The sequence below is a fragment of the Danio rerio genome, chromosome 16 (genome assembly GCF_052040795.2).
Source record: "Danio rerio strain M-AB ecotype USA chromosome 16, GRCz13ab, whole genome shotgun sequence".
NCBI lineage: Eukaryota > Metazoa > Chordata > Actinopteri > Cypriniformes > Danionidae > Danio > Danio rerio.
The window spans coordinates 13,286,585-13,312,452 of NC_141036.1; the positions used below are offsets into that span (position 1 = coordinate 13,286,585).

At 34.1% G+C, this 25,868-nt stretch overlaps 1 protein-coding gene across 3 annotated transcripts in view; it reads right to left on the minus strand.

The window, feature by feature from the left end:
• Nucleotides 1-25,763, minus strand: part of cacng7b (calcium voltage-gated channel auxiliary subunit gamma 7b) — a 39,509-nt gene extending 13,746 nt beyond the window's left edge. The window contains exons 1-4 of one of the 3 annotated variants that reach the window (XM_087286799.1): nucleotides 25,729-25,763; nucleotides 6,031-6,226; nucleotides 3,285-3,371; nucleotides 3,051-3,191 (exon numbers count right to left, since the gene is read on the minus strand). In XM_087286799.1, the coding sequence (XP_087142925.1) occupies nucleotides 3,051-3,191; nucleotides 3,285-3,371; nucleotides 6,031-6,226 (424 nt within the window). In that variant the 5' untranslated portion in view covers nucleotides 25,729-25,763. Of the gene's footprint in view, nucleotides 1-2,403; nucleotides 2,625-3,050; nucleotides 3,192-3,284; nucleotides 3,372-6,030; nucleotides 6,227-10,785; nucleotides 10,914-25,728 lie in introns of those variants that run through there. The other 2 variants (XM_087286798.1, XM_087286800.1) reach the window with 2 other exon arrangements.
• Nucleotides 25,764-25,868: the final 105 nt, after the last annotated feature.

The following is a 25,868-nucleotide window of genomic DNA, read 5'->3' on the forward strand; positions in this document are numbered from 1 at the left end:
TGTGTGCTGCTGGTGTGTCTTTAATGAACATGTTTCATATTTTATAATCTTGCTGACCTCTGCTGGTGTAAAACTGAACTGCATGCTCAGATTTCAGAAATATTCCACTGGGAAATAAAATTTGCCACCATTGACTGATGAACTTAATCTTCATATTTACATATTATGGTCCTCCCCAGACATTTGCGCCTGCATTAATAGATTACTCCTGTGTTATTTGCTCTATATTAGAGAGTTACAAAACAAAATAATATGAGAAAAATATATGCAACCGCATAATAAGAGCTGTCACATGACAGATCGTTTACTTAAGCCATCCTATTAGATTGATTTGAACACGAACACGAATGCAATACAGCAGTTGCTCTAAAGAATCTGCAACAACCGTATGCAAAACCTGATAAATACTAAACAGATGGCGAGATTTCATGCTCAGACACAGGTTTATGATTGGAGAAGACATCATTAATGCACTGCAGATGGTACTGATGCATTCTGGGAGAAAGAACACAAAATCCTCACATCTGAAAAACAATCTGCGATAAATACGTTGTGAGCTATTTTTAATTGAGAGTATTTTAGGAAGGGACTTAATTCACAAGAACATTCGTCCAGGCCTATTTGTGATGAAATAATTATAGATGACACAACCCATAATTTATATATGACATACCAGGGATGCATTTATTTAATCAAATATACAGTACAGATTATAAAATTGTGACGGTTCAAAAGTAGTTTATCATTTAATTTAAAAAAAATGTCCAGTGATTTTAATGATGAATTTCCAGCTTCATTACTCTAGTCCTCAGAGTCACATGATCCTTCAGAAATCCCTCTGATATTAATTATTATTATTATTATTATTATTATTATTATTAATGGTTAGTAATAAAAGCAATAATGACTGGAGTAATCGTTTTATTTGAAACTACATGCGATAAAAAAGCAGTTATTTAAAATTTTAATAAATATTTACATTTTTTTAACATTTAATAAATGCCGCCTTGATATACAGAATCATTTTCTTAAAAAAATAATAAATAAATAAAATAAAAAACAGACCCCAAACTTTTGACCGGTGGTGTATATTTTTTTACACATTACAGCATAACACCTTTATTTTACATTCCATTTAAATTCAGGGAACATGGGCAGACCATTGGGGCAGACATCCATCAGACAGCCATCATATGGAGAGCCATCAGACACAGACAGCCATCATATCTTCTTTGTGATTATATTTACCCCTATCTTTACAACCACTGGAGAGTGGTGGGAATCCCTGTTGTCATTGACTAGGGTTGCTGTCAATCCGCTATCAAATGTTACATATGAAGCAAACTACACCATAAAATAACTATGGCCCATTAAAAAGGCAAAACAATGCATTGATTTTTTTTTAATACAACAATTAAACTAAAAGACTGACAATGATGCAGGATATTTTCAAATCAAGCCCGTAGCCAGCCTGGTGAAAGGGGTGGTCCTTGTTTTTCCCTCAAAATGTAGACCTGTTTGCAGTTATTCGCCTCATTTTTTATTTAATTATGAGATTTAAATAGAAAAAGATAAATAGAAAAGCTTTTCAGATGGTCATCGTAATCACACTTTGATGTACCAAATTCTTTCCCTAAAAATGTAGAATAAAAATGTAAAATAATATATATTTTTTTAAATACAAATTTATTACATCATATATCATTAGAAAAAAAATGGTAGCCTATTGTAATTTATTAGACAAATAACAAACTGGCCAGTAACTACAATAGCCAAAATAGTATTCAAATAGATTTTAATATGGGCCGCTTTTGGTGCTTCACAGCTTTTTATTGGTGATTTTGTCTTTCAAGATCAAGATCCAAGATTTAGAAGGTTTAGATTTAATACAATATATATAAGATTTAAACAATATAATAGTGAAAGATGACTTCTCCTACGTCAGATTGTGTTTTCTTGCACAGTCAGTTGTTATACTTATGAAAAACAATTGTTCGCAGAGGCCAAAACTGATTATCTAAAACCACAAAGAAAGCAAAACAATACAGCAGCTTTTTAAATATTAAATCAAACAAAAATAAATCTTACTTTAAAAAAAATAATAATAAAGCACCTAACAAGGTATCTGTGTATTGATTAGTTAATGGTTTTGTTTGCGTCATAGGATATTTTTGAGTGCGTTTATAATAATAGGGAGACTATTTTTTAGCCTGAAACATGGCTTTGTTTACAGTTTGCAAGTGTACATCTGAAGTTCCAGTTTTCCATTATGGAAAACAGACTACTGCCCCCTGGTGGTTGCCAAAAACTCTAATTTCGTTTGGTTCACAGGCACAGATAACGTTTTGGTTCCAATAAGACCAGACAACACCGTTGCTTTTCGTTGGTGATTTTCTTTGGCACAAGCCTGGTGTGTCCCGGGCTTATTAAGAGGTACTGTATTTCATGTGAGAGGTTAAATTGTCTCTCCATTAAACCTGACTCTCTGTGGTCATTAAAATCCTATGGCATATCTCGTAAAGAGCAGGAGTGTAACTGTGGTGTCCTTGCCAGACCAAATCCCCTCTATTGGCCCTGTCCCATCATGGGCTCCTACCCACTTACAGCTTGTTTGTTGTGAACACAATGGCTTCATTGTCTTGTGTCTGCCATCGCATCATTCGTTTAAACCCCTTATAGACCATTTCAATGTGGTGATGTCATTGGCCCAAGAAAATTTCCAGCTTGTTCTCAAACGATTTCATAAAGGTACCAAGAGGCAATTCAATTATAACTTAACATTAAACCAGCTATAATAACTTTATTTATCAATATGTTGAGCTTTCAGGATTTTCAGGGGCCATGGAAATTAAAAATGTAAAACAGGAAATAGGTTGGGACCATTGCTATCGTTTACGTCCCTCAAAATGGTCTATACAAATGAATTTTGCATTATAATAGGTCCCATTAAAACTGAATTCAGGCTATAAAAAAATATTACTATGCAGATATAACTATAAAATATAACAAGTGAGCACAGGATCAATGTTCACCAGTGTCTTTCTTCGTACCTGAGAGGATGAAGAAGATGCCAGAGACGAAGGCCAGGATGGTGCGTTGTGGACGGATGTGGCCCACGTTACTGATTATGAAGGCTGTGAAAACGAATAGCAGAGACACCATCGGGAAGGGCGTAGCGGTCCGCACCATCTCTGCAGCAGCAAATACATGTGTGTGAGAATGGTGTGTGTGTGTGTACATGCGGATGTCTTACTGTGATTTGATTTAAAGTCACATTCACTTACTGAGGATATTCGCTGTGTTTTCTGTGGTGATCTCAATCTCTGGCTCTGTGAAATACTCAGAGGCGACACATCTACCTTTCTCTGTGCCTAAAACAGTGAGACGGGAAATATGAAAATTAAATAAACAAAGGAAGAAAGAAAGTAAGATAAAGCAACATATATGAAGGAATAACTGTAGCAAAATTGCGAATCATACACTGTAAAAAAAATTAAGTCAGTACACAAAAACAAAAAACAAAAACATAATCCTTATTTCCTTTCACTTTTCTTGTTCACTCGACTTTTAAAACTATCAGCTACACTGACCTAAAGTTTTCTGGAGAGGTGAACTACTCTGTAACAAAAGTTTTTAAGTTGTTTCAACTGAACATTTTTTATTTGCATAATTGAAATGCCTGAAGTTAAGTGAACAACAGCAAAAAAAAAAAAAAAACAATCCGTATTTTCAGTAGTTTTTTTTTTGTGTACTCAACTTTTGAAGACATATTTTGTACTGAACTAAAATACCTGAAGTTGAGTGAACAATTATTTATTAATGTATTAAATAATTCAATTTATTAAACAAGACATGAGGCAAAACAACAATAGCGGTAAACAAGACAAGGGCAAACTGGGAAAAATGCTTTGTAATGCTTCACAGGAAAAAACAAGACTCAGCAAAGAGTCTGTGTGAATGAGGTGTCTTTATAGTCCTGGTAATCAGTCCATCATGAGCTTCCAGTTCCGAGTGTGTAATCAGAAACTGGTTCCTCCATTTAAATTACAGTTTTAGCATTTGATTTGTCATTTACTTATTACAGGATTTTACTGAGTTGATCATAAAAATTAAATATCAAATACATTTGATTTCTCATTTGAGAATGCATTTTGATTTATTATTTGATCGGTTGAGAGTTTGATTTATCATTTGGGTAGTTGATTTGAAAGTTTGATTTATTATTTGGTCTTTTTAGGCAAAATTTTATTTTAAATAAAAGAAATTACTTTCTCTAGAAGAAAAAAAATATTACCAGATATACTGTGAAATGACAATTAAATACAAATTAACAGTCCACATGTGCTAAGCATTTCTTTTTGTAGAGCAAACTAAATGTGAGATGAAAATTCACAATAAAAGCCACATTGGCACATAAGTAATGTGCTATGCATTGGACTATAGACTTGCTTTTTGATGGTTAATGGCGCAGTATATTTCAGTTCTTCAAAATAGCAACGTGCCAACAATGCACCTTAACACACCTCTATTTTAGACCAGCACAGTTTGAAATCTGCCTGGAGTTGGTGGCAAAATTTTATTGATGTTACTAACCAAGAGTTTTGTTGTTACAACTGACCCAGAGTGTTTTGGCATTGAATTTACTCACATTAAATCCAACAGCTAAGACATTATTACCAACAACGTGCAGGCACATGCACACATAGGGCTTAACCTGTGCAGTGCACACGCCCTTTTTAGTCTTGGATAGAAAGTGGCCTTCCAAAAAGAACGGAAGTGCCCCCGCTCTTCATCTCGCGTTCGCCCCAAACCTCCCCTGATGTTATAACTCCCCTTAGTTAGCAATCGCAAATTAGTCCTGACAACATGTATTTTTAGGTCATTGTAACTTAATAAACTAAGTTATTCATGTCCTAACTTTATTTTATTAACACAAAAATTACAAAAAAGTTAGTTTTTAAGGCAGTAAAAAGCTGTTTTAAGTCAGTTTAACAAAATATGAGTTCAATGGAGTCATAAGGTTAATTTGATGAAGCTTAATAATTTACGGCAACCGATTTTTATACGAAACGATTTTTTTTACAGTGTAGATTTCCCCCCTAAAAGCAGCTGTGTTTGCCATATATTTTAGTATAAGTGGAATGAAGACTAATATGAGCATCTGTGAAGTGAACCTGCTGATTTTTAAAAAGTCCCTGATTGTAGCTATTGGAAGTATTACAACTGACCCGTGATTCCCTACACTGTAAAATGTAATTAGTTGACCTTAATTTAAAAAAGTATGCAAACTCGTTGCCTCAAAAAAATTAAGCAAAGTAAACTAAAGATTAGTGAGTTAGAAAAGCTTGTTTTTTTTAAGTGTGCAGTACTAAATCAAGTAGTACCACTAACATGTTTTTTTATGTTCATGTAACTTAATAGCCATGCTTAGTGTTAACTTAATTTTTTCATTTTGTGTGGATTGCTTGATATAAATTTAACCCCACTTAGAATTACTAAATACCTACAACTTAACACTTTCAGTTCTGCAGGTTGTGATTCATAGGGAAAAAAAAAAACTGATCCAAATAAGCAGTGTCCTGACAAAATCCCAAGTATGACTAGCCTTTACTGATCCTCTAATAATAAATGGCCAGCAAATCCCACATTGTAGTGTAAGTTGCGGTAACAGTCATCAATAAATTGACAGAAACACAGCACAACATTATAAGTATCATTATTCCTCTGTTTAGTGTCAAATAATTATGTAATCATTTTAATATGCTGATTTGATGCTAAATAAACAATTAAGTTCATCCATGCAAACTATATACGTATTTATTTCAAATAAATGCATACATACTGTACATAAATAAAATCTTATCTATTTACTAAATATATAACTGTATCAAGAAAAAAATGACATATATAATTCACATTGGCATATTGTAAAGGAATGCCTTGCAGGCGGATAATCATATTCGGAGAGTCCATGGCATCCTAAAAGCACTATTAAGAACTTAATGTGTATGAATGTGTGTGTATCTGCACCTGCAATGAAACACACTCTCCAGAGGCCAGAATGCAATGCCATCTTGACATCCACAGTTTGGTTCTGCTGCAGTACGATTCCCTCCTCCATCAGCAGCCAATAATCCGTCGCCACCGCAACCCCCACCAACAGCAGTCCACACGCCCCGAACACTGTGGAGAGCAGAGTCAGAGCCCTGCTGCTGCAAGAGCTCATCTGCACACATGCACACACACACACAGACACTGTCAGCACCCAAGGTCGACATCACAGCTAAAACGTTAGAGACATTCACCTTTTTTGTACGTGACTTCAGTGTTTCAAGTGCAGTTCTGGTTTAGGGAATTTCCATTAACAAGAAATTTAACAAATCATTTCAAATAATAATCCATACATGCAATGAAAAGTTAGAGGCACATTTGGCTTTGGATTATACATCATGAATGTAATGTTACACATGGTATTTTAATATATTTAGTGTCATCATATCTGTAATTGCGTTTTGATCTTCCACATTGTTTACTTTTATTGCACAGCTCTCTGGAATACTTAATTCTGACTGGTCAATCATGACATTCTATGGTATGCTATTCCGGTGAAACTAATAACTAATGCATACAGGAGAAGTCAGAATTATAAGCCCTCCGGATTAGCACCCTGTATATGTTTTCCTCAATTTCAGATTAATGGAAAGAAGATGATAATAAAGCTTGTTAACAATTTTTAATGATAAATGAGGGAATTCTAATGCTTGTTTCATTATTTCATCTTCATCTACTAGTAGCTGAGTATTTACAGCTACTGTATATTTATGTTCATTCCGTCCCTTTGTGCCCCCTGGCCGCATAGTCGCAAACTGTGGTTATACCTAAAAACCCATACTTAATCCTTTAGTGCGGCTGTGGAGTGACTCGCAGTGGTAATGCTCTTTTTAAAGTGTTTCTTTTTTCAACACATTTCTAAACATTATAATTTTAATTACTAATTTCTAATAACTGATTTTTTTTTATCTTAGCCATGATGACAATACATAATATTTTACTAGATATTACATTATTTTAAGATACTAGTATTCAGCTTAAAGTGCAATTTACTTAACTAGGTTAATTAGGCAAGTTAGGGTAATTTGGCACACCATTGTATAACAATGGTTTGTTCTGTAGACAATTGAAAAAATATATATATATTGCTTAAGGGGGCTAATAATGTTAACCCTTAAAACAAATAAGACTTTTCCCAGATGAAATAATAGTATAGGAAATATTCTGAAAACTCTGCTTTGTTAACCATTAAAAAAGGAAAAGGGAAAAAAAAAACATTCACAGGAGGGCTAATAATTTTGACTTCAACTGTACATGCATGTATACATACATATATACATTAAATATTTATTTATAATTTATATACAATAATTAAGACATAAAAAGAGATAGTAAAATATATGAACAGTGAAAATGTATATGAAAACGTAAATAAAAAGCTTATTTATTGACTGTCTTAGTCCTATTACTTTAAAATAACAAACACTGTACATCTCTCTATATTTAGGCATTGCTTTATTTATTTATTTAGGCAAACTTATTTGTATGTATGTTTTTACTTTCATATTATCTGTCTTATATTTCCTTAATTTTACTTTGCAAAATGAATCCTCATTTCACTTAACAAGTTTGCGATGAAAGTAAAGCTTGTTATCAAGTTTTTAATGATTAATGAAGGAACTATAATACTTTGTTTCATTATTTCATCTTTATTTACAAGTAGCAGAGTATTTACAGCTACTGAATATTTCTGTCCGTTCACATCCCGTCGTTTTGTGCCTCCTAGCCACAGTCGCAAACTGTGGTTATTCCTAAAAACACATTCTTAATTCTTTAGAGTGGCGGCGGTGTGAATCGAGGCTGTAATGCTCATTTTAGAGCGTCACCCACTGTGGATATACACTGTAAAAACCAAAAAGTTAGGGTAACTTAAACCATTTGAGTTGAGGAAATCGATTGCAACAAACCATTTAAGTTCAAAAACTAATTCTAATGAGTACTGTCAACTGAATCTTTTTTCAAATGAGTTTAATTAACTTTTTAATACATTTTTAGTTAACTACACTCATTTGATTTGATAAAAATGACTGTTGGGTTTTACAGTATATATATTTTTTATTAAACATACATACATACATACATATATATATATATATATATATATATATATATATATATATATATATATATATATATATATATATATATATATATATTCTAATAACTGATTTATTTTATCTTTGCCATGATGACAGTAAATTATACTTGACTATTATCAAGACACTTCTATACAGCTTAAAGTGACATTTAAAGGCTTAACTAGGTTAATTAGGTTAACTAGGCAGGTTAGGGTAATTAGGCAAATTATTGTATAATGATGGTTTGTTCTGTAGACTATCGAAAAAAATATAGCTCAAAGAGGCTAATAATTTTGACCTTAAAACGGCTTTTAAAAATTTTTTAACTACTTTTATTCTAGCAGAAATAAAAAAAATAAGACTTTCTCCAGAAGAAAAAAATATTATCAGACATACTGTGAAAATTTCCTTGATCTATTAACCATCATTAAATGTAAATATATACTTTATCCACCTCTCTTCTTACCCTGATGCACCCATCAATCTAGAACAGGGTAAATCTGGAGCCATCTGGACCCATCAGGCCACATGACCTTCTTCCATTGCTCCAGAGTCCAGTCTTCATGCTCCCTAGCAAATTGAAGCTTTTTTCCCCAATTAGCCTTGCTGATAGGTGGTTTTCTTAAGGCTATATGGATGTTCAGTCACAATCCATTGAGTTCCCTTCGCATTGTGCCTTTGGAAATGTTCTTACATTCATTAATGATCATAGCTGTGAGTTCTACTATTGTTTCTGCCATTTGATTTCACCACCTTTAAGTGTTAAGTGTACCTTTAAGTGCTAATCTGGATTATTCAAGATATTTGGATCCTCACTGTCCTTCCAGTTTTTAATAATACACTGGACATTTCTAAAGCAAATTTGGGTAGTTTTAGGAATTTCCTTGGATGTTGTCTTTGCTTGATACATGTCAATAATCTGACCCTTAATCAACTTAAGACATGGTCGTTTAGGAAATGAGAAGCTACTCCCTGCATCAGTTAGGATTAAATATAATAGCTCATTACCAGCTGAAACATAATCATAATCCAATCTGAGGCCTTTAACTATTTTCTTAATTAAATCCAGGTGATGACTTTTTTTTTTGAAAGGTTGAGCAGTATACTGTATGTAGCCTGTGTTACATTGTAGTATACTGTACACTCATTGGCCATTTTATTAGGTACACCTACCAACTGCTCGTTAACCCAGATTTCTAATCGGCCAATCACATGGAAGCAACTTACTGTATTTAGGCATACAAACATGGTCAAGAAAATCTGCTGCAGTTCAAATGAGTATCAGAATGGGGAAGAAAGGTGATTTAAGTGACTTTAGACATGGCATGGTTGCTCTTGCTAGATGGGCTGGTCCAAGTATCTCAAAAACTGTTGATATATTGGGATTTTCATGCTCAACCATCTCAAAGGTTTACAGAGAATGGTCAGAAAAAGAAAAAAATATCCAGTGAGCGGCAGTTCTGTGGGCACAAATACCTTGTTGATGCCAGAGGTCAGAGGAGATTGGCCAGACTAGTTCACGCTGATAGAAAGGCAACAGTAACTCAAATAACCACTTGTTACAACCGAGGTATGCAGAAGAGCATTTCTGAATGCACAACATGTCAAACCTTGAGACGGATGGGCTACAGCAGCAGAAGACCACACTGAGTGCCACTCATTTCAGCTAAGAACAGGAAACAAAGGCTAGAATTCACACAGGCTCACCAAAATTGGACAATAGAAGATTGGAAACATTGCCTGGTCTGATGAGTCTCGACTTCTGCGGCGACACTCAGATGGTAAGGTCAGAATTTGACATCAACAACATGAAAGCATGGATACATTCTGCCTTGTATCAACAGTTCAGGCTGGTGAAGGTGCTGTATGGTATGGGGGATATTTTCTTGGCGCACTTTGGACCCATTAGTACCAATTGTGCATTGGGTCAATGCCACAGCCCTTGCTGACCATATCCTTCTCTTTATGACTACAGTGGAACCATCTTCTGACGGCTACTTCCACAGTATAACGCACCACGTCATAAAGCAGGAATCATCTCAGACTGCTTTCTTTAACATGACAATGAGTTCACTGTACTTAAATGGCCTCCACATTCACCAGATCTCAATCCAATAGAGCACCTTTGGGATGTGGTGGAACGGGAGATTCACATCAAGTATGCCGACAAGTATGCAGCAACTGCTTGATGGTATCAATAAAGACCAAAATCTCTGAGGAATGTTACAGTACCTTGCTGAATCTATGCCACGAAGGATTAAGGCAGTTCTGTATGCAAAAATGGATCCAACCCAGTTCTAGTGATGTGTACCTAATAAAGTGGCCGGTGAGTGTATATTTACTAACATAAACTCACAGTGCATTAATTAACGTTACCAAAGAATCAAGACCTGTTTTTGCTAATGCATTAGTAAAAGTTGAAATAACATGAACTATGGTTAATAAAGCTGAACAATTAATTTTAGTAAACACATTAACATAAACTAATAGAATTTTATTCCATTAAATTGATGAACTGTGAGAATATTGCCACCTCATTGCACCAAGTTTTTAAAAACATTTATCTAATTATTTACAGTTTAACAGAGTTACTTACTCTCATAATTCACACAAATCATCATAGACTGTAGGAAAAAGGTGGATGAGCAGCAGGGAGTGAGACAGACCTTTACACATAGTTCCTCCTATTCTACAGCTCACCAATAAAACAGATAAGATGATCATGAGAGACAGTTTGTGTCCCGCTGTGACAATAATCAGCCAATCACACGAAAGGTCAAAGTTCACCAGGCTGAACGGGTGGTGCTCATTCAGGCAGAAATGAAACACTATTGGCAGCGAATCACATGGCGCAACACACACACATCAACACAAGCGCCTACAGAGTCATGAGTCATAGCGCAGACCTCATGCCAATGAAGAAACAAACAGATGCAGAAGCACACATACAAGCACGCAAGAGTAAACACACACCAGGGCTCGCTGATTCATATTGGCATGCCTGGCATTAGTGCATTAGTCCACCATCACTTTAGTGTTGTGGAAGTATTGTTTGCATAGTGATTTTGAAAAAGTCTTTTTCATCAATATAAGCCACGAGCCAGCTCTGAGGGGAAGCACAACATTATAAACTTTTAAATACAACAGGTTTTAAGTGGTTTTAAGTAAAGTATATGAAAAAATACACACACACAAAAAATATATATATATAAATATATTAAAAAAATATATAAATACAAAAATATTAATATATTAAAATAAAATAAATATATTATAATAATAATATAAATATATATATATATATATATATATATATATATATATATATATATATATATATATATATATATATATATATATATATATATATATATATATAAATATATACAGTATTTTATTTTAAATATACATTATTTAAAGTTTACAGTATACAACATAAGATATATATATATCTTATGTTGTATACTGTAAACTCAGAGACTTTTTTTGTCACATCCATAACGCCTGTTTATTTTCCTAATTTAAAGTATAAAAATGTTCACAGATTGAAATTTTTTAATTCCATAACTCTGTGGTTAGTTGTTTTGGAAAATATAAACAGATGATTCAATATAATGTTAACGTATACTTTCTCTGCGAATTTATGTTTTGAATTTTTACTGCAAATGTCACATCCATAACGCTGGAATCAGCTATTTATTTATATATTATGAAAGTAAAGGAAAACAGACTCATTTGTATCATTTATGGTGCTTAGCTAAATATCTAAATATCTAAATAAAACTGATTGGTGGAAAGGTTTATACAGAATAATGTTTTCTACACTAATTAATTGCACTGTAATAATAAGAATTTTTAAAAATTCAATCAAATATTTGTATATTTTAATGCTTTATTTTAAAACTTTCAGCTGTAAAATGGTCATGAAGCCCTGAACTAAATTGTCTAAAAAGATTTGTGTGTGCTGAACATCAATTAAGACAACATTAACATGTTAGTTTTACTGTAGAAAAAACTGGCTAATTTTGAGCTTTTCTCCCCAATATGGTGGCGGCGTCACTTGTAGTGATGTTGCATAAGACTTCAAGTGCTTCGATGATGCATCAGGGTCTAATTACTATTCTTAAAAATGAGATTTCTTATGAGAAGAGCTGCCTCTGAATCATTCGGTCAAATTGTGAGACTGCATATTGGTGAACAATGATGATGGGTTCTTGATGGGTTCTGATGCCGGTGTTGTTGTCAGAAGTACCAGCTTCTATGAGTCTGCACTATAAATAAATATCTGTTAATTAACAGTTTCTGTATTTTGTGATTTTTCAGTTTATTTATGGTTGTAAATTGCATTATGGGACCTTGATCTTTGTTCTGTCAATATTTGATGTTGAAAATTCAACTCTACAGTTTACCTAAAAAGTGACTTGTTGACATTTAAGTAGTTTAAAATAATAATATGTATAATAAATTAAACATAGAGAAATAATTCTGTAAAATAACAGAAAATGTACACTCTCAAAAATAAAGGTACAGGAGCTGTCACTGGGGCAGTACCTTTTCAAAATATTCATATTGAATACATATTTGTACCCAAAGAGTTCACAGTGGTACCTCAAAAGTGTATATTAGTACCAAATGTACCTAAAAAGTACCTTTGTTGACTCTTCAGGTACAAATGAAAAGGTACTGCCCCAGTAACAGCTAATGTATCTTTATTTCTGAGAGTGCACTAGAAGTTTATTGTGTTATTAAAAGTTCTTTTTTTACTTTTCAAGATTCAAAGTTTTTGGAAGAAAGATCAATGTCCATTAATGCAATTAAAAAGCATAAATAAATAGGGAACACTTGACACAAAACCATGAATAACAAAATACAAAAACTGCTAATTTATGGATATTTTTTACAGCGTGTAGTGAAATGTATAAAAATGTGACATTATTTGCTGCTTGCATTTGGAGCGCTGATGAGGGAACTCTTTAATACCACTAATTGGTCATTGTGTTCACAGACACTGGAGCATTTTAACTATCATTTTAACTATTCAACTATCAGCTGATCGTCGGCTCAGAACTCAGATGCTGACAGACAAAACTTTAAAATGCTACAGCACCCGAAAATATTTCTGTACCTTCAAAGCATGTACGTGTCTCTTTAAAGAGGCACTATTATGCATTATAAAAGGTCATATTTTGGTTTTGGGGGTCTCCAACAATAGGCTGATGTACAGGCAAAAAAACACTTTAACTCTTCAGTGATTAATTTGTTCCAAATCCCTCCTTTGTGTGATACTAATCTGTGCTGATTGGTCCGACGACTTAAGCTGCGGTCACACTGGGCTTTTCCTCCCATAGACTTCCATTCATACGCACGCGAATGCGTCAGACCAGAAACGCAGGGTCATGCGTTAAGTTTCACAGGTTGCTGCGGTGCAAAGTTCAAGCTTGGTGAACTCTGACCTGCGAAATCGCATCACTTGACTGCGTGAGACCAACCTAGGATCAAAACATGACCTTTCTGGACAGAAATGTAAAACATGGAGCAATCGTTCGCTTTTTTAATGCCTAATAATCTTGCCTTTTCACAGCGCCGCATGACAGAATATCGCATTATCAAACTCTAGTGTAACCGCAGCTTCAGTCTGTTGTGATTGGTTGACTCTGTTCAACCAAGATAGAAAGAAATACCCACCACGTTTATGAGGTAGCCAGAGTACACAGTATATGTGTGAGCCCAATGCAAGACTGTATTAAAGCAATGCAGTTAAACACCAGCATATAATCCATTATTAACCTCAACCCCAAGTAATAACAATGACACATTCAGTATTAATCCACAATATGACAAATGTTGAATTATTGAGAAAATTGAGACGCATGTGTAGGAACAGGTGTGGCATAGCAACTACAAACAGCAGAGGATCTTGAGAGCTCAGAAACGCATTTAAATCAGCTAATGAAGCTGTACGTGTCACGTCACATTACAAGCGCTGATCTATAATAGATAAGTGACTACAAGCCATGCGGAGCAATTACAAGTTACAACACACAATTAAATACATATTTTGCAAACTATAGTAGAGGCAACTATTTTAATCACATTTACAGGTTGTGATTCGAAGGAAGAAGAAACTGGTCCATATAAACTGTGTAACAGTTACTGACAAAGTCCCTGTCAAAGTCTCATACATTAAGTGCGGTTTATTCATAAACTAATTTCGACAGGATCACGTGCTTATAATCAACACGGCTGGCTCCCTATTAGCTATAAGCATTATAAATAACCTGAGTTTTTCACTCCAGTTATCTTCGTCTTGAAGCTCCCCCTTTTCCACCCCTTCATCCTCCTCCTTTTTCTGATCGGGTGACACGGTGGCCCAGTGGCTAGCACTGTTGCCTCACAGCAAGAACACCGCCGGTCCAACCTTTCGGGCCGGTCGGTGTTTCTGTGCGGAGTTTGCATGTTCTCCCTTTGTTCGTGTGGGTTTCCCCCGGGTTCCCCGGTTTCCTCCCACCTTCAAAAAATATAAACCATAGCCAATCGACTAAAACAAATTATCACCCAATACAACCTGAGTTTACACTTCTCACGGTGACAAGCAGGGGAGTTCTCAAGACCTACCTGACTTCGAATTCCCCTCTCGCCTTTCTAACAGGAGGGAACCCCGGACTCGATGATATTACGAGCTCAGGGCTCTCTCCTGGGACAGCATGCCAAATACACTTTATTGATTATCAGCTAAGTGTGAACTCTTGAATAGTCTTTGCGAGAGGGGTATGGATGCAGACCTGGTGCAGTGCAATCTGAGCTGCATCCAATGCTTTTTATTGCGCTCACCTAACCCCACCCCTAACCCGATCCATCACAGTGATGTCACTCACTCCATTGAGTGCAATGTGTCTGACATTGCATTGCTGATTGATTCAATCTCAGCTTGCATCATAAAGGCTGTATCCAGATACTATTGATCTTTGCTGATCCTTCCTTTAATAGCAAACAGGTGAAGAATATGTCGTTGCAGAGTAGGTTATTGTGTTAATCATCAGAATAATGACAGGAACAATCAAAGTACAAAGTTGGCTATACTGTGGTATTGTTGTGAAAATTAACTTTAACAAGCTGCATCTCTGGCCTTCTCTCAGTGATAGCCATCTTCACGTTATGATCAATCCCATGATCCCCTGCACTACACTATTGTTTGAAGGGAAGGGCGCATTCACGTTTTACCAAATCTGGCACCTCATGTTTGGCAATGTCTTGACTTGTATCAATGTCGATACGAGGCAAAAGATTTATATCAATTATTCGACTTTTGAATCAATAGTTTTAAACATGGTGCGCTTTCAGATTTAAACCTCAGCTGGATGTTTTCATTCACTTAGAGCTGTATTACACACTGCATGGAAGGTCATTTTTAAAAACTCATAATAGGGGCTCCTTAAATTAAAAAAAAATATATTTTTATCTTAGATTTTTAGTCAAAATAGGCCACTAACACAGAGGGCTCTATTTTGACGATCCATGCGCAAAGTGCAAAGCGTTGATATATTGTCACGAATGAACTGAAAAAGCATCCCGAGATGAAGAAGGCATGAAAGTGGTATTTATATTAATGTAGGCTAGAAAATACTGTTTTTTAATATTTTAATCCTTTATATTTATACCCTATATATCCTTATTATATCATATATATATATATATATATATATATATATATATATATATATATATATATATATATATATATATATATATATATATATATATATATACACTTAATATTTTAATTATTTTTCATATGTAAAGATATTTGCGTATTGCTCTACATTTTGTGTGTATTAAGCAATCTGTAAGCAAGACGCACAACTAACGTGCTCTGCACTGGACAATAGACCGGCTTTGTTCTAGGCAATTGAAAAATCTATCATAGTTTCTCTAAATAGCAACGCTCCAGCAATGCGCCTTTACACGTCTTCCTTTTTAGACCAGAATGCCTATGGGCGCACATATGAGCGCAAATGCATTTGCTATTTAAACAGCGTGGCGCAAAATGTCAAAACGACTCCAGCGCCAAGCTGAAACTAACAAACAACAATTGCGTCGCACCTTGTGCCACATTGTGTCGGGTGTTAGTTAGGGCCCAGAGAGTTTGTGTATTACATTATAAATATAATGAATACTTGAATCCTTCAAATATTCTTGTAACATAAGATGATAATAAAATCATAATGATGATAAAAATTATTATTATTAATTGTTAATTATTTGTTGTTCTTGCTGATGTCAGTTTGAAAAATTGTTACAATACCATTAAAAACATCATTATTTAAAAAAAAAACTTTTAATCATCACAATAAATTGTTCAAGAGTGAAAGTAAACACATTTTAATATGATAAAAATATTGTATAATCATAATGTAATCAAATATATATATAATCAAAGATAAGCTATTATTTTTTACTTTCTTTTTTAATCAAACAATCCTTAAAGTAAAATATATCACAGTTTCCACAAAACTTAGCAGCTACATTTTTTCAACACTGATAGTTTTCAAAATCATCATTAGTGATTGTGTACCAATAATAACTGATCACAATAGAAGAGCAAATCATCATCCACAAACTTGTAGTCATGTTAAGTTTACCTGTTTTACAAATGTTGTACCACTTGCAACTTGTAAAAGCCTTCATAGGGACAAGTTCTCCAAATTAGCTTCAGCTACAAGCATTATGGTACATGCATAGGATGACTGTCATTTCAGTTTAATATATGTTTATTGTATCTGTCCCGAATAAATAAGATTGAATAAAACACAGTTTAATGATTTCTGAAGAATCATGTGACAACGGGAGTAATAATAATAATAATTCAGCTTTGAATCAAAAGAATGAATTAAACTTGAAACTACATTAAATAAAAAGTTATTTATATTTTACAATTAAAAATGTTTAAAACTGTGCTTTTAATCAAATAAATGCCCAATTGCCTTATTTTAAAACAATAAAAAAGCGTACTGATTCCAAACTTTTTTATTGTAGAATATGTCAGAATTTACATTACTCATTAACAACATGGGCCTGTGTGTTTGTGTGTGTGTGTTACATGAAAAGTTTCATGACATAATTTAACTCTGGCACTATATAAGAACGAATTTAAAACTCTAGGAGCCAATCAATTATCAGTGGCTGATAATATACCATCTGAATCACCAACCCTTACAAAAATGGATAAATTAGAGTTGTACTGGTCATACTTTTCTACCCAAGTACAATAAATTGAACAAAGCACCATTAAAGTTTCATAAAAGAGATCGATATGACAGTTTTTGCGAGGAGCAGATGGAAACTTAAATCATTTTTCAATAATAATCTTCCCCTCCAGTGAGCCACTATAATTGAGTCAAGTGAGCTTGCGAGAATTCAAGAACCGCATGGGTCAAATCATTTAGACTGGGTTTATCAATCTAATCATATTCTTCAGGAAAAATTTTGTAAATCCATTGGTTTTATTTATGTTTTTTGAATGAAATGTAATTTATTGTATGGGAAAATAAGTGCTCTGTGAAAGAAATAATTATACAAGTTTGGATTGAAGACTCATTTTAAATGAGTCTTTTTAAATATTCAGGTTTCAATTCACTTTCTAACAGATTGGTTAATGTTCAGTTTCATATATTTTTGAATATTTCTTTATAGCTTTATTGGCAACAATTTAATAGTTACACATTAAGGCATCAACTAACATTAACAATGTGCAATAGGGTATTTGCAGAAGAACTTTTACAGTAAACCAGTTCAAGTACTTCCGGTGAACTGTATGCCAATACAAAATGGCTGTGTTTAAGGTCTGTTTTCTTTAAAAAACAAGTATACTTACTGCCTGATTGATATACGATATAAAGTGGGTCTCAAAATGTACAAGAACTGCATTAAATTCCATTGTTCCACAACATGTCTTTAAAATATCAACATTTATTTTACCACAGTGTTTTCAACTTCACTGAAGTTTTCAACTTTACTTTCCGCTTCTGCTCAGGGTGGCACTTGCATTTACATGGTTTTTCATCTCGTTTTATGCTTGATTTAATGCTTAAGCCTATTTAACTGATTGTATTTTATTACATTACAACATTGGTGCTGTAAAATAAGTCATATGAATATGAAATATAAATATTTCACGTTTCTATATATATATATATATATATATATATATATATATATATATATATATATATATATATATATATATATATATATATATATATATACAGTTGAAGTCAGAATTATTAGCCCCCTTTTAATTTAATTTTTTTTCTTTTTTTAAATATTTCCCAAATGATTTTTAACAGAGCAAGGAAAATTTCACAGTATGTCTGATAATATTTTTTCTTCTGGAGAAAGTCTTATTTGTTTTATTTTGACTAGAGTAAAAGCAGTTAATAATTAAAAAAAAAAACATTTTTGGGACAAAATTATTAGCCCTTTTAAGCAAAATCTTTCCTCCATTAAACAGAAATTGGGAAAAAAATAAACAGGGGCGCCAATAATTTAGGGGGGCTAACAATTCTGACTTCAACTGTATATATAAGGCGACGCAGTGGTGCAGTAGGTAGTGCTGTCGCCTCACAGCAAGAAGGTCGCTGGGTCGCTGGTTAGAACCTTACGAACGGCTCAGTTGGCGTTTCTGTGTGGAGTTTGCATGTTCTCCCTGCCTTCGCTTGGGTTTCCTCCGGGTGCTCCGGTTTCCCCCACAGTCCAAAGACATGCGTTACAGGTGAATTGGGGAGGCTAATTTGTTCGTAGTGTATGAGTGTGGGTGTGAATGTTTGTTTGGCTGGAAGGGCATCCACTGCGTAAAAAAAACTTGTTGGATAAGTTGGAAGTTCATTCCGCTGTGGCGACCCCGGATTAAGGGACTATGCCGACAAGAAAATGAATGAATGAATGAAAAACATCGTCAGAGCACCATCAGGCATCAAAATATCGAATTGAACCGGATCTATGGTATGATATGATGAATCATAACCAAACCAAAACATGAGACCAGTGTAGGTTCACACCTCTAGTTATGAGCATGTAAGTATGACGACACATACTGGGGGAGTTGGGGGTGTATGGGGTTATTGTGTTGGTGGTTGTTGCGGATGGGCGAGTTCAGGGACAAAAGTAAAGGGGTGAAAATGTTGACATGGAGCACGAGTGAAAGTAAAGAGCGGGTGGGGGGTTTCTCTATGGCGGCCCTAGCAAGATGCCACCACACAATGCCCACGCCTAAATCCACCACTGCACTGGCACACAATTTCAAGCTGTAACATCAATAGATGTTGATATTTGGTTGTTTTCAGGTTGCATTGGAAAGTAATCAAAATGCATCATCTCTCCGACGTTGGACATTGACGTTGGCATGCCATTTGGTTCTGACATTTTTTTGTCAAATGTTTTTGCTTAAAAAGAAGATGAGGAAGGTAAGGTACAGTGTGTAGAGGAAAGGCAGGTCAAGAGACAACGGTGGAATGAGGAGAGGCCATATATGGGGCAGCTAACTAAAAATGGCAGTACATTAATGTCAGGGGGTACAGTATGAACTAGTGTTCTGTATGAGCATTGTGTGTAAAAAACTATGATGAAATCCTCAATCTGACCCTCTGTACCTCTTTGATTCTCCTAGGGCTGAGCTCTGATCGATTCTTAATTAATGATGCATGCTTTTTTTGTTGTTGTTGTTGTTGTGAATGGATGACATCGCTGACAATAACTTTGAAATGTCCATTCAAAGGGAAATGTGAATTCTGATACAGGAACTCTGTAACATTGCGGCTGGCACAAGAATCTCTCTCTACCTATTTAAAGATTATGATGTGACGCGATTAATGATATGAATTCTGTCATTCTGCTTCCATGCATAAGGTTGAAAGAATCAGTTTCCTGTCTCCGCAGTCAATCAGCTGCTGCTGCTGCTATGGAGACTTTTATGATGGATATTTTTGAAGAGGCTTGTATAAGCGCGTGAGAGAGAATGTGTGTGTGTTTTCATGCTGTCATTTCCTGTGTGTGTCTCCGAGCTGGTGAATCAGAGCAGCACCCAGAGCAACAAGAGACGGAGCAAAAAAGAAAGAGTACGAAAGAGAAACAGTGACCAAGACTCTTGACTTCGAAAAAGGATCTCAGGTGTCTAGATGAGATTTCAGTCCCGTCCGTGTGAATATCTGAGAGCTTGACCTTTTGCTGTTTGTCCTGTGCAAATGAATGACACAAGCCTTAATACTAGGAGTCAACAGAAGATGAACCCCTGCAAATGATGGACAGATTTTGCAATGCAGTAAAAAAACGGCACAGAGAGAACGCTGTGGAGGAAAAGTGCTGGTGTTCAGTGCTCTGAAGCAAACGCAGCAGAGGAAGAGAGCAACAATGTCAAACTCCAGCTTGACCGTCTGATTTTTTTCCTGCAGGTCTGCTTTGCCTGCAGCACTTCTGCCCCCTCAAGGCCAAGTGTACTGAAGTAGAAGAGAGGTTACTTCTCCATGACAAAATCAGTCCGTCCAAGATTGACCTTAAACTCACCCTCTTCCTTTTTGCTTTTCCTTTCATTTTCACGTTTTGCATTTCTCTGGGCTCTGCTCTTTAAAAATGGCCTAATCTTATCCTTTGCTGAAGGAAATCTTGAGGAAATTGTGCTGAATTTCAGTTCTATATTCCTCTGAGCCTAAAGTGTGCACTAATAAGATGCCATGTGAAATGATTATTTATGTTTCGATACAAATTTAAGTTGTGTGCAAATTTAAAAATAAATGTGCCAGAAAAAAAACGTCCTCTACGGTAGAAGAGTGGTAAAAGAAACTTTTAGTAAAAAACAAAACGTTATTCTGTAATAACAAAGTAAATACAATCATTAAGCACATTATACATACACTAGTGTTAATTTCATAGACAAAAATTTTTTAGAATAATTTTCATGACGAACACGTTTCTATAGACGAAAACTATATGAAAATTATGTACTGATGACAACAAGTATGATAAAAATATACTGACATTTTCGTTGACTAACAAAAATGAGTTGTTTTTGGAAGATATCCTATCAGAATTAATCTTGGTGTTCGTTGCATGATGCATACACACATTTAAAAAGAAACGGATCCAAAGTAAACACAGGATGCGATTACGTTATCATCCATAGGGGCGTCTGTTTGATTAAACTATAATGAAACGGCAACAGTTGAGAAAAAAAGAAGACTCACATTTGATGTCAAGACAAAAAGACAGAAAAAACTTGATATGTGGAAGGAATAGCTAATAAAACCAACCTAAAAAACATTTATCTAAATCTAAAGCAAATTAAGCATGACAGGGAATCATTCCGAAATTTGCGCAAAGGTAAACTCGAACTTTTTCATTTACCCACGTGTGAGCTTTTGCTTAACTGAAACGGTATAGCCTCTCGCTGACCTTTAGAGAATTTACATAGTTAGATTGTACATTAAAAGTTATTCAATCGGTCAGTCATAAATTCATATGATCATGGCATTCATTTTCGAAAGGTGTTTCCTTATGATTCATTTTAGCTGCGGTTTGTATACTATCTGCACTAGGTTTACACGCTATCTGTGTCCGCTGCAACTTAAGTCTAGAGTCGACTAAACCTAGCCTACACAAAAACTAAAATGATTCAGAAGACTGAAACTAGACTAAAACTAAAATGTTTCAAAAGACTAAAACTAAAATGATTCAGAGAACTACACCTTGACAAAAACTAAAATGATTCACAAGACTAAAACTAGACTAAAACTAAAATGATTTAGTCGACTAAAACTAGATTAAAACTAAAATAATTTAGTCGACTACAACTAGACTAAAACAAAAATAATTTAGGTGCCAAAACTAAAATAATTTAGAAGACTAAAACTAGACTAAAAATAAAATGATTTAGAAGACTAAAACTAGACTAAAACTAAATTGATTTAGTCAACTAAAACTAAAATGATTTAGTCAAATAAAACTAGATTAAAACTAAAATAATTAAGTCAACTACAACTTAACTAAAATGATTTAGCTGAATTAAAATGATTTAGAAGTCTAAAACTAGACTAAAAATAAAATGATTATGTCGACTAAAACTAGACTAAAATAAAATGATTTAGTCGACTAAAACTAGACTAAAACTAAAATGATTCAGAAGTCTAAAACTAAAATGATTCAGAAAAATAAAACTAGACTAAAACTAAAATGATTCAGAAGAATAAAACTAGACTAAAACTAAAATGATTCAGAAGACTAAACCTAGACTAAACTAAAATGATTTAGAAGACTAAACCTAGACTAAAACTAAAATGATTTAGTCAACTAAAACTAGACTAAAAATAAAATGATTTAGTTGACTAAAACTAGACTAAAAAATAAAATGATTTAGTTGACTAAAATTAGACTAAAACTAAAATGATTCAGAAGTCTAAAACTAGACTAAAACTAAAATCATTTAGAAGACTAAAACTAAAATGATTCAGAAGTCTAAAACTAGACTAAAACTAAAATCATTTAGAATACTAAAACTAAAATGATTCAGAAGACTAAAAATAGACTAAAACTAAAATGATTCAGAAGACTAAAACTAGACTAAATCTGAAATTATTTAGTCGACTAAAACTAGACTAAAACTAAAATGAATAAGAAGACTAAAACGAGCCTAAAACTAAAATAATTCAGAAGTCTAAAACTAAAATGATTCAGAGGACTAAAACTAGACTAAAGCTTAAATGAATCAGAAGACTAAAACTAGACTAAAACTAAAATGATTCAGAGGACTAAAACTAGACTAAAGCTAAAATGAATCAGAAGACTAAAACTAGACTAAAACTAAAATGATTTAGTCAACTAAAACTAGACTAAAACTAAAATTATTTAGTCAACTAAAACTAGACTAAAACTAAAATGACTTAGAAGACTAAAATTAGACAAAACTAAAATTAGAAGACTAAAACTAAATCAAAATTTGCTGTCAAAAATAAAACTGACATGCACTTCATGTGTTGACATGCATTGTAGCTACTGTATAGTTATAAGCTGCTTACTAATGTCTATTAATGTAGAGTTAATGATTTACAGATGATTAAATAAATATTTCCTAATGCATAGTGTGTCAATAGCTAACGATTCATAGTGTGCAGTTGTTGTAAAGTGTAACCCCATTTTTGTATTGTGTGAAGAACATTTAATCATATTTTATTTTAAGGTAAAATTCTCGCTAACAAACCATTAACTAAGATTATTAGCTCCAAACTACAAATTTGCTACCAATAAACAACCAAATTCTTAATAACAGTCAGGTAAAAAGCCATTAGTTAATAGCGGGAATTGGTACTTAACCTAAAGTGTTACCGAACATTTTAATAATCTATTCTAAAGATGTGCAAAGCATGGAACCATTGATGACAATAAAAGAAAATGTATTTTTAGAGTATAACATTTCCAAATAAAATAACATTTCCTTCAATAAGTTGAAAAAAAGGAAACTACTGCAACTGAAGAAGACACAGAGGGTCTTTTTGTACATAATATTTATATTTGTGCCTTAAAGCATGCAAATAGAATAAATAAGTTAGAAGTTATTCTTGCTCCTGGCAAATTCTGACTTAAAGTTACTTTTGTTCAACCAGCAAGTTTTTTTTTTTTTTTTTGACCAGAAATGATACAAGCTTTTCCCAAAAGATATTAGGATGCTGTACAAGGGATGGAATGTGGAAAATAAAATTCTTAGCTTTAATTTTCATTTGAACAAAAACTTTAAGTCAGAATTAGCAAGGGGTTATACATAATTTGGGGCTTGACTGTATTTGCTTTGTTATATTTTGCTTTCTGATGTCTGATGATTAGTAAGGATAACATTTGGGACAGTTCTGGGAGGTATTTACAGTATAACAATTCATTTAAAAAACAGAATTACTAAATCAACATTTGAGACGGTTTTTAAAGGGTCTAGTCAACTGAGAAGTCCACTTATCCAGTTATGTGACCTGTTGAGTCAAAGTCAAATAAGTTTTTTTTTGTTGTGCATCAAGGAATGCAAGAAACTGGAAGTCACTACCAACCTCAGTATTGTGACGTACTGTACCAGTTGAAGTAGGATACAGAATAGAGGGTTGGGTTTCATTTTAGCGCTCATCATCTGCATCGTTTGGGGAGGAGTGGCTAATGATTTTCTGCACATGCTTTCAATCTGACATCATTAATGAAGGAATGCCCTTTCAGAGCGGAAACAAATTCTCATATCTTTATTAAAGATTACAAAGGCTATATATATATATATATATATATATATATATATATATATATATATATATATATATATATATATATATATATATATATATATATATATAGTATTTAATAGCTTGGATTAGCTGTTGAATAAGGTGATTTTTAGCCATTTGTATTTTATGAGAATGTTTTGGCAAGCATTTTGAGAATGTTTGGTGCCTCTATGTTTTATTTTTTATGCAACATGCAGTTTATTTAATGCACTAATTTGTATATACATAGGTTAAAACACAACAGGTATGGGTTAAATGCATCAAATCACAATGTTACAAAAAACTTTGTTAATCCAAAAATTAAGATTACTGCTGTTTTAAACCTGCACGACTTTCTTTCTTATGTGTAATGAAAAAATGCTTTATGAAATGCTTGTGGTCCCCATACAATAAAGTGTAGTTTTAGACACCATTGACATTTTTATATAGTCTAAATATGCTGGTTTGTAACCCAATGATAGGTTAAACATGAACAGGTTAGTAAAGGTTAATTTCAATTACACCTTTTAACCTGACAGCAACCCAGAATTGATTTTAGAGCATATCAACATCACCAGCAAAAGTTCCTCAAAATATCTTCTTTTGTTTTCTCCGTAAGAAAGTATAAGACTACATGTCCGGAATACAGGTGAGTACGACCAACACTTTATTAAAGCACGAACTGTCTCTTTAAATCGTTTTGCATATTTTTGTATTGTAAGACAAACACGCGATTAACAACAAACATACAACGAGGAAAGGGTACAACGGTTACAGAAAGCCTGCCAAAGCCAGATGTAGGCTAATGTGTGGAAAGACCTTGGCCCACTAAGGATGGAGTTCCCACCTACATGCCAGTGCGCGCCTCCTGAGGCACTTGACTGAGCCAGTTTACAGACTCAACTACCTCACGCACTTCTGACCAACGTGAAATAATAATACCAATAACGCTCAACAGCTGCAAATGTAAGTACAATACTCAGCACGACAGCCAGTCTCCTAAACGCCCCTGACGGTTTACAATTCATCAGTTTCCACGAACAACTCGTTTGATGTTCCCTTCATACAGTACGTCGACCAACACAACATGCGACCTGCTGGGATTATGGAAACGCGACGCACCGCTAACGCACACAACCGTTCATTTGTCTGTAACTTCTGTCAATTACACTTGACAAAAGTTCAAATGTGTTTTGACTCATTCACGCATTAGTTGAGAGCATTAAGGACAATGAAGACAGACTGGAGAAGCGCGTACTCACCCTGCCCGTGCGCGTGGAGCTGACGAGTGTGCAGCGAGCGCGCAGGCACAAGCCTCTCACCAGGGGTGCCTGGCAAAATATCCGTGCACTGTCTCTCTCTCTCCCTCTCCCTCCTTTTTCTTTCTGTCTTTCTTTTTCTC